This window comes from Sturnira hondurensis, unplaced genomic scaffold (assembly GCF_014824575.4).
Source record: "Sturnira hondurensis isolate 20B ecotype Veracruz unplaced genomic scaffold, ASM1482457v3 Scaffold0016184, whole genome shotgun sequence".
Lineage (NCBI taxonomy): Eukaryota > Metazoa > Chordata > Mammalia > Chiroptera > Phyllostomidae > Sturnira > Sturnira hondurensis.
Window position 1 is genome coordinate 3,772,722 of NW_028088815.1, and position 10,872 is coordinate 3,783,593.

General features: G+C 38.1%; 1 protein-coding gene across 2 annotated transcripts in view; it reads right to left on the reverse strand.

Moving 5' to 3' along the window:
* TM9SF2 (transmembrane 9 superfamily member 2) overlaps positions 1-10,178 on the reverse strand; it is an 85,684-nt gene extending 75,506 nt beyond the window's left edge. The window contains exon 1 of one of the 2 annotated variants that reach the window (XM_037065808.1): positions 9,802-10,178. In XM_037065808.1, the coding sequence (XP_036921703.1) occupies positions 9,802-9,972 (171 nt within the window). In that variant the 5' untranslated portion in view covers positions 9,973-10,178. The remainder of the gene's footprint in view (positions 1-9,801) is intronic. The other variant, XM_037065809.1, reaches the window with a different exon arrangement.
* Between the last annotated feature and the right edge of the window lie 694 nt (positions 10,179-10,872).

Below are 10,872 nucleotides of genomic sequence, written 5' to 3' on the forward strand. Positions count from 1 at the left end.
TTTGTCTGTGTATTACATGTGGTGTGTTTTCTTCCTCCTGATGGCACAATTAGGGTGCAGTATTTTATTGGCCTAAAGAAAGTAAACACATAAGTTAAATAGGATTCTGTGGTCTGGATAAATTGATGTGAAAACCGGTTTTAAGTTTATTACTGTCTTTTAAATTTATTACCATAAAAATATGTTGTTTTACAAAAAGTTAATGTTATAATCCTTTGGTTAAGTTTGACAGTCTTCCCAAAGTTCAAATCTTAAGAGACTTTTTCATTGAGAATGACTTTTTAATTGAGAATGAGTGGGCCCCTGGAATACTTTGTGGATTTGTTCTCCTTCTTTTATAAAAGAGAAGTTTTGGAACTAATTAGGCCTATTTAATGTGCTTAAAGTACATGGGAAACTTTGTCAAATAAAGGAATAATAATTATGTCCTAATTGTACACACATATTTTTATTATTGAAGTAGATGCTCTAGAGATTATGAGTTCTGATACACTCTCATTTTTAATTTTAGTCATCTTAAAATGTTGCATGAAAGCAAATTTCTTTGTCAATTGCATTGTACTCACCTCTGTAACCATGTTATTTTAAGTTTTGTCATTTATTAAAAGTCATCATTTTGTTTCAATGAATTTGTAAAAATGTATCTTGGGAGGGGTCCATGGAGAGGACTTGGACTTGTTTTGGACAACTGCATATTTCTGAGAATGGATTTTGGATCTTACCTTTGACCTGAGTAAAGATTGCTGGAGCTCTGTGAAATGACTGGACTTACAGAGGTGCTTGCAGATGATCAAGATTATGGGAACAGAAATTAATTACGGGACATAATAAACTGAAAATAATTGTGGCTTTTATAACTTTTGTTGCAAAATATTGCAAATTTTTAATAATTTGTCAGACATAAGAAAACTTTGTTTCTTAAAGCAATTTGATAAAGTATACTTTCATATGTGGTATCAAGGCATTTATATTTTTCTCCCTATCTGAGCCCTCTGGAACTTCGAAGCTCTCAATGAGTATTATTCTTTCCACAGCAATATGTTTGTTTGCATAAATCCAATAGGAATCTGATTTCTTCATAACAGGATACATAAAGCCAGTTTCCAATTGTGATTTTAACAACTAAATCTTGTCTGGAATAACATTCTCAAAGGAGTCTAGCCTGGACTTTGGATGTCATCAGAAAGCTGTAAGGAATTAAGATAGACTCTGAAGCCAATAAAAGCCCCTTGGAGGAATGGGCTGGTACCTTGCTTGGTCATGTAATCCAAGGCAGTCTTTCCAAGTAAGGAGGGAAGAAGGTTACTTTCCTGAAAGATGGCATGGGAAGAACCTCAATGTATATTGGGGACTTCAAGAGCTTGAGAAACTCACCCAAATCTGCAGGTACTGCAAGAAAAGCTTGATGGCAACAGTGTGGCTTGGATTCCCTGCCCTGAGGGGCTGATTAAAACTCAATCTAGGAATTCCTTAAAACATGCCCTCAAAGTAGATTTAAGAGGGGACAGGGGAGGGAATTTCAGGGGAAATAGGGGAGGGATTTAGAGGAACAAATATAAAGGATACATGGACAACAACTAAGGAGGGTGGAAGTGGTAGGGAGGGGGGAGCACGGGGGGGGGGGCGGGGAATGAGATCAGAGTAATTGACAAAACACTGTACTTGAAAAATAATTAAATAATTTTAAGAAAAAAGAAAGCCTGATCAATTGCTATTCCTACTGTTTTTATGCAAATGATCAAGACAAACTGAAACTGGACTTAACATAGTAAATGAATTAGTCTTGATGTGGCTCTTTAATAAAAATTAAAGAGGGTGATTTTAGGGGAAAAATTATGTTTCAATAAAATCATACACAATTATGGAAAGTAGACTCTACTTCAGTGAATTGTCTGCAAAATTTTATTTCTCACGTATAAACTAGGCTGGATCCTGAATTTCTCCAGTTTTCTTTCACACTAGTGTTTCCTTTTTTTTCCCTTCATCCTTTGATTTGGAATTACTGAGAACTACACTGATGCAGTATCAACCATACAGAATTTACCTGAGCTCTTGTTGATATCACGAGACATTCAAACTGCAGATAAAGAGTATTATCAGACTGTCACTACTAATTTCATTCCAGCAAAAGTCTTCTCATCTGACACTCTTATAGACTCAGAAACTGGTTTATGTTCAGCTGTGTTCATTAACTCTTGAGTTCTTTCTCTGTCAAGTTCTTGGGGGTTGTCTGGTTGGATTCTGTGTAAACACCTTCACCCAATGGGTGGGAATACTGGCTGCTGAGAATAACCACTCAGACTATTGGGTCTGTACAGAGTTCCTGACTGGCTCCTCTGCCAACCTTCCATGGTAGATTCACCCTGGGAACCAGACACACTGGGACTGGCTGCAAGGCTGAAAGGCTTCTGCCACACTTCAAACAGATGCAGAAGAAGGTGTTTTCATGAGAGAGCAGACTAACTACACCAAGCCATAGCTTGCTTATAGTTAGGGATGGTGTGGGATGTCTGTCAGTATTACAGGTAGAACTATGACACTCCATACCCATATGGAACACAGAAACAGGACTACAAATAAAGTGTGCAACTCATGGGGTGGATGCTAGCAATCCTGTGCAAGAATATTATGGTACTGACTGCTACACAGTACCGGTGGGATTCCTTCCTCCTGAGTCTCTTTTACTTCTGTTTTCCACTTTTAGTCTTAAGGTGTATTCTTTACTGTATCTGTGGTATATAGATATAAAGTGCCAACATGCTCACCACACGTCCCCTACCAGAATTAATGCGACAAATGTGAAGTGGAAGAGCAATGCTGGGATGGAGTGTGGGGTCAATGGACAGGATCATTCTCCTTCCCATGACTGACTGAGGGCTGGCTGGAAGGAATTGTGTATCTTGGGGGGAATGGAGTGTAACTCCCTTCTTATCTCCTTTTGGGAGCAGCTTCTTGTCCTATGACTGCTTCTTGACCTTTTCTCTCTGCACATATACACAGAGATAATGTTGTTTAGCATCATACAAAGGATATGTGCCCTTTGTCTAGGACTCTTTACAGGGGTATCCAACCTTTTGGTATCGCTGCACCTCACTGGAAGAATTGCCTTGGGCTAAAATGTTAAATACATTGCAACATGTAATCATACAAAAAAATCTCATAATTGTAAATTTAAGTAAATTTACAGTTTTGTGTTGGGCCGCATTCACAGCCATCCTGGGCTGCATGTGGCCCACAGGCCACAGATTGGACACCCCTGCAATGAGCCTCACATTAGAGAAGGCACAGTCTCTTTCACACCGACCCACTGACATAGGTGCACTCCCCTATAACATGAGTAATGAAAGGCATATCCACATCTGCTGGTCCTCCAGGTGGTTTTTTTCCAGAATATCACAAACACTTAAGTAGCTCCCTGGTTTGGGGCTCCTGAGCTGTGAGTATTTACAGGGGGAAAAATTCTGAAGAAGGGAAATCTTAAATCAGACAATAAAAATGGTGGAATACACAAATAGATGTTTGTGAGCTTTGAGTTATCTCACCAGCAATGATCGGAAGCTGATCTCCTAGGTACTAAGAGTCTCTTCTCCCCACTCCACTGAAAAAAAGAATTTCAATTTTAGACTATATCAAAGAAAGGAATAAATATAAAAGCTGACTACTTAAAGATTACATAGGTAAAGAACTTTATGTTGACTGTATTAACTGCGGAAGTCCAGGATTAAAAGCAGCCAGGGATATCCAGTGTAGGGCAGAAGTAGAGTGCTCAGCATGGAAGAGACAGCAGGACCTTAATATGAGGAAGAGTTCAGACTTCAGGTTCAGAGACTCCGGGATTTGTACCTCTGCTTCACTACTTCCTAGCTATGTATTATTGGGAGGGTTACTATGTTTTATCCAGCTTCAGTTTCCCCCATCTAAAAATCACAGGGTTGTTCAGAGGATTAATAATATCACTGTTATTATTAGCAAAGGGCAATAAATAGATCTGAAAGTTGAGAAATAACAAGAGAAAAGAAAAAAATTCACAAATTTCCTCCAAAGCCTTTCACAGATACTTAGTTAATTTTAATGGCAACAGAGATTCATCTTGCAGAACACTTAAAGTGGCTACAATGAACCACAACACTTACTGAGGAGATACTGATAGAAAATTGCAAAGAATAGGAACTGGGCTCTAAGACTAACAGCAGAGACCACTATTTACAACTTACTTGGGTCTGGGTGTTGGGTGTGGAACACATATTTGTAGTTTTGTTTCAGATGTTCAAGTATATACCTTTGGAGGTGCTTTTCTTTGTAGAGAGTCAAAGGCAGCAGGACATTATTTTATCTGTAGTGACCAGGCCTGCATTCCCAGTCCTAGCTCTCAGATCCACAATGAGCAGTCAGTTTTAAAATAATTTTATTCAAAATTTTTACTGCTGAAAGCAAATTTTCTAACTCAACTCCATGTATTTTTTTCAACAGGATGGAGAACTGCTGGAATGTGAATTTATCATAGTGAGAGCCACTCTTTCCAATGCCCGATTTCATATTTCAAACAATATCAGTAACTCCTACACAATGATTAGTTTCCAGAAGCTAAGAATCAATGCTATTATTCCAGAGAAAACTATGAGAGAGTGAAACTAAATATCAATAAATATATCAATTATACTGATATTATATTGCTATATTGTCAATTATTTTATATATAACTAAATATATGTCAACTATATTAATAATATAAATTATATTTTCTTTAAATATTTCAAAAATTTCAAAGTATTTCTATGGTCAAATTAAAACAGGTAGATATACATTTATACTTGGGTCAGTTCAAACCAACACTTAGAAATATTTTCTTAAATTTGACTTATTCCATATTTATAGGCAACTGCTCACAAAACAACAGATGTACCATTTATTAAAAGCTTCTCCCTGGCTGGTGTAGCTCAGTGGATTGAGCATGGGCCTGTGAACCAAAGAACCGTCGTTGGATCCCCAGTTAGGGCACATGCCTGGGTTGCAGGCCAGTTCCCAGCAGGGGACACATGAGAGGCAACCACAAATTGATATTTCTCTCCTTCTCTCCTTCCCTTCCCCTCTAAAGATAAATAAATTTAAAAAAATAAAAATAAAAAATAAAAGCTTCTAAAAAAATCTTTCAAGAGAGGAAGACTATAGGTATGCTTCTGGCCCTGGCCAGGTTGCTCAGTTAGTTGGAGCATCATCCCATATGCCAAAAGGTTGCAGGTTCGATTCCCAGTCAGGGAACATAAAAGGCTGCGGGTGCAATCCCCAGATGGGGTGCATATGGGAGGCAATAGGTCAATGTTTCTCTCTCATATCGATGTTTCTCTCTCTCCTGCTTGTCCTGACCCCCGCCACTCCCTCTCCCTTCTTTTCTCTCTAAAAATCAAAAAACATAACCTTGGGTTGGGATTTTTTTTTAAAGTATACTTCTGATTAAGTTTTCTTTTTATTAAAAGTTACTAATTCATTTAAGCCTTCCCTTTAAAAACTATCAGTGAATATATTTAGCTCTTTTTCCTTATTAGACAGGGAAGAAAACAATCTTTCACCTAACAATATGATTTGCACATCAAATACTAAAAGAGTGGCAGATGTTTGGAGAGTTTAGTTGTTAGATATGAATTCGTGCTGAGAAGCCAATAATTACTTCCAAGTTAATAGCCACAACAGTGAACTGCTCACTAATCTTCAGCTATTAGCTATCAGAATGTCACTGGGCACACTTAAGACTCAACTGAAAGACAAATAGCATGTGGGAGCTGAATGAAATAGCCAAAACTTTTACAAAGTAGAGCAGAACTGTACATTTTACCCTGTGAAGATCTATTCACTTCTAATCAGCACTTTATTCTACCTACTGCATTCAACTTATTGTCCCCTATTTTTAAAAAAAGTAAAATGGATCCTAGAGGAAAGTAACACCATGGTTCAATCCTTTATAGGTCTGGTTTCAAAAACTAACAAAATAAGGCAAATACTGGGTTGGCCAAAATGTTCATTTGTTTTTTCCTAAGATGGCTCTAGTAGCACTCAGTTGTTTGTAACTTCATTGGAAACAATGTTGTTACATGGTATTGTGACAGCTTGTATTTTAAAAAAATTATATGGTATTGTATCAGCATGTATTTTAAAAAAACATCAGAATTGGTGAATTTTTGTGTAGCCATTTTAATATTGAAGATGGAAGAAAATAAGCAATATTTTGGCATAGTATGCTGTATTATTTCAAGAAAGGTAAAAATGCAACTGAAATGTAATTAAAAAAAATTGTGCAGTGTATGGAGAAGGTGATGTGACTGACTGAATGTGTCAAAAGTGATTTGTGAAGCTTCCTGCTGGAGATTTCTCACTCCACAGTCAGACCAGTTGAACTTGACAGTGATCAAATTGAGACATTGAGAACAACGGACATTATACCATGTGGGAGACAGCTGACATACTCAAAATATCCAAATCAATAAAGTTATTGGTGAAAATAAAAAAGTCTTCTCTTTTATTGAAAAACTGAACAGACTTTTGGCCACCCCAATATAAGAAAACAATGAAAAGGCAGAGAAACCTCAATAGCAATTAAAGTAATGCAGCATTAAAAAATGTTTTAGGCCCTAACCGGTGTGACTCAGTTGACTGGGCATCATTCCACAAAGCGTAAGTTCACCAGTTGGATTCCCAGTCAGGGCACATGTCTGGGTTGCAGGCTTGGCCTGGTCAGGACATACATAAGAGACAATCAATCAGTGTTTCTCACATTGATCTTTCTCTCCACCTCTTTCTCCCTCCTTTCCTCTCTCTCTAAAAACAAATAAATAAAACCTTTAAAGAACATTTTAGGTACCATCACATAGCTATTAAATTGATAAACAAAAATTTAAAAATATTGTGGAGACACAGAATCATTTAGCTAATGGCATTGTAAATCAAAACTATCTTTCTTAAAAGAACTGTGGTAATATTAAATAGAGCTATCAATCTGCTTGTCTTTGATCTAGTAATTTTATATTTAGGAATGTGCAAGTAATTCCTGCTTAATACACTCTAGCAAAGCTATTTATAATAGAAAAAAAACTGGGAGCAATCTAAAGGCTCTACAAGCAAGAAATGGTTAAGCAACCCATAGTACAGTAATAGAATGGAATACTACATAGTCAAAAACCATTAAGAATGTCCACTATTCAAATGTATGTACATGTAATATTAGCAAGCTAAAAGAAAAAAAGCCACAGAACACAAAGCATTTATGAATGCTAATAAAGATCATAAATCAGAAGTCGGACAATATGAATAAAATTTCATGCTCACTAAATTTGTTTCTCTGCTATGAAATTGAACATAAAATATTTTGAAAGGAAAAGATGACCAAATCTTCAAGGTTCTTTTGACTCTTTTTCAACATGTACAGTGAGTTAAATTCAGGACATGAACTTTGTAGTACATACAAAGACTAAACTACATAACTACATTTATGCTGAATATATACATCCTTGTTTCATCTCTATACTTATGAATATTTTATAATTATAACAAAGATAATAAGTACTGCACTTTTCTCTGAGAAATGCATATAATAAGCATGTATTATTATCTATGTTACAGATGGAAAAACTGATGGACACTATCAACGACTTGCCCAATTCTTCCAACTCTTGATTCCAGCATCTTCTGGAAATAATTATTCCCATTTCACAATTCCCATTTTTAGTTTTTAAAATACGTCCCTTCAGCTTTTCTGAATAGTGTAAACAAGACTATTTTCAACAAATATGGAATGGATGAAAAAGTTATTGTTAATACACTGATTGAAGCAATGAAATTTTAAACTGTTTATTCTTTGAGAGGCAAAGAGAAGAAATATTGAAGTTCACCTCAGATTCCCTGTACCAGTTAGTCACACTGCAGAGGAAAAAACTGCTAAAAGTATATCTTTCTTCCCATCAAAGAGTTGTTTCCATTGACCAAGATGTGAAAGCAACTGGCAACAAAGATGAAATCCAAACATCTCAGGAAACTAATGTGCCTTGCCTGCTTTATCTCTGTACTTTTGAAAATTAAAAATCCAAAGGACTCTGAAATTAGCCAGAAGTCAACCAAAAAGTAGCTACTTAAAGACTGTTGAGAAAACAAAAATCATCTAACTGGCAGACCACCTATAAATTTCACTTATAATAATTTTCTTAAGTTCATCTCAAATGTCACTTTCTCCTGTAGCTTTCCCTTAAGACTCCACGGCACAAATGTTCCTTCATTTTCGTTTTAGAGCGCTTTGGACATACATCTTCAAAAACATCAGATTTCAATAATCTGTTCATAAACGTATGTCTTTACTTTGAGGTTCCAGATACATTTGGAAGACACTATCTTCAGATAGTATCTCCATATACTATCCAGAAGGCCAAGATACATTTTTTTGTCTCTGAGGTACTAAGAATACAGTACACAATTGCTATTAAATTTAATTTAAAGACAACATCCTAGGTTTTAAAGGCTGATTACTAAAATATTTAGTGGAAAAACCACTGTGCTTGGGAAACCAGCTCTGCCTTTCAATTGGAAGCACTATATTCTTTCAGTCAGAACTCTCAAAGTCAAAGCTTCTTGCACTACAAAGTATGAGAGCTATGGTTTCACATGCTTGACTTGAGAAAACCTTAAAGATTCTTAGACGTTTTCAGACATCCATGTTTTTAAACAGTAACTGTAAAATGCTATAAAAAACTTAATAGCTTCTTTAATTCCATAAAATCAGCTCAATATTAACAGCAACACTAAAGCTGGCAGTAATAAAATAAACACCAGATTTTTTTAAAAAATCAAAGTTAGTAAATAAACCTTACTTTACAGATTATAAAACTTTGCTAAATGATTATTTGGATCATTAAATTTATTAATGGTTTCAAAGAGATCCTCAAGCCCAAAATGTTAAGTTTTACCAATTTAGAATAATTATTTATGTATATCACTATGCCCCATGGCAAATAATCTAAAAGACGTTCACTTTTACTTATACCTTTTTTGCTAGCAGTTACACTGAAAACCTTAACAGTGATAGTCGTAAGAGACCATCACTTCCAAGACTTGCTCTAGGAAGAAAACGCCAGTTTCTCCTGTCCTCTGCTCCTTTTAAGTGTTTAAAACAATCTCAGTGAAACTAAATAATAAGATCTTATATGTTTTTGTATATTAAAAATTTTATACTTAAAAAATAGAATTAACTGTTTCAACCATTTCAGCAAGTCTTTATTAATGCAGTTTACGCAGTTCAGGGTGTTGTATTCCACAATTAAGGAACCAGCTGCTAATCATGGACTTAAAATACCAAAGTTCTAGAAAGAACAAGCTCTCATCAAGGAAGAGTTCTCGTAAAGGAGAATAAAACTGGAAGCAACGGAGCAAAAAGTTACTGGAAGACCTGGTTGTCCATTCCCTTGGATTGCGTGCCACTGGGCTGTGAGCGTATACTCTCACCTGCGGGATGTGCAGGCACCCAACTCGAGGGGAGCGTCATACATTACATGGTCCTTGTTCCAGGAAAACCAAATACAGCAGCTGGTGCAATCTGGTCCGCCAGACGAGAGAAAAGCCTGAGGCCCAGAGTCCTCCAGAATCTAACCCCCTGCAAGGGCCGTTCCAGAGCCTCCGATCCACAGCCTGGACAAGCCCCCAAGCAACAGGAAACACTTGACCCCACCCACTGCTATGCTCCCTTCCTCTCGATCCCCATCTCCCATGAAGAGGGAAGTTTCCCCTTCCAACAGTGCACCCGGAGGTCCACCAGGCCTCACCCACCTTGCATTCGTCGCTCCTCTTTTCTTCTTCGCAGAAGTTGACCGGTGCCAGGCCGGGCAAATAGAAAGCCGCACCCGGACGCGGGCCCGGGGTTGCCCCCAGCAGGAGTAGCGATAGGAGAAACAACTCTGGCCACCGAGGTGGAGACAACGCCGACAGCCTCCCGCTCATGATGGCCGTTTCAGGAAAAAGGGCAGATGAATCGAAGGAGTGAAAAGGGAATGAGGGGAGGGAAGGCTCAGAGAAGAACGACAAGGTCGCCCAAGCTGAATCCAGCACCGGACGGACAGTTCCGGTCGCGTTAGAAGACACAGCCGGTCCCGCAACAGAAACCGAACTGGACTTGGACAGAGCATGCGCAATGCCACCTGCACATGCTCAGTGAGTGCAGTCGCAAGCTCCCGAAGAGTTTCCGGGAGGGAGCATGGAGAAAATCCACTTTCCAGGTTTTCAGCCGGCTGGCTTGATGGTTGCTGGGAGGGAGGTTTCCGAGTTCCCGTTCTTATTCCATGTTCGGATCTGGAGTTCCCTTGGGGCGCTGTGGAGCAGTCCTGCTTGTCTGGCACCCCCAGGCTCGTTGCTTTGTCTCAATTTCTCTTAAACATCTTGAAGTTTTCTCACCGCTTTGTTCCCAGCGTGCCAACCCATATGAAAGAGCCGGTGCTCCTGAGTACTTGCTGATGGAAGCCAAGTTGGTGGCAGGAAGAAGTTCGGGAAATATCTGTTTAGCAGCAGGATAACAAAATAAATGGGGAGGAACTAGCTCTAAGTCCTCGCTCAAATAGCTACACAGAGGTGTCTGCGCGGACAGCTTCCAAGCTTCCCTGCATAGGACAGTGATTGCACAGAACACATAAGACCTCTTGAAGAGGTGGAAAAACGGGAGCAAATAGAAGAAGTTAGTGTTGACACTTTGCAAAGACATGGGCACATCCTACAGCTTAGCTTGGAAAGTAGTCCTAGCGAAACAAATCCACTATGATTATCCCTACGTATCTGTCACTTTTCCTATTGAAGTGACGTTGTTTGTGTTTGTATGTGCATGTGCGCGACATTTTCTGAGTATTTTTC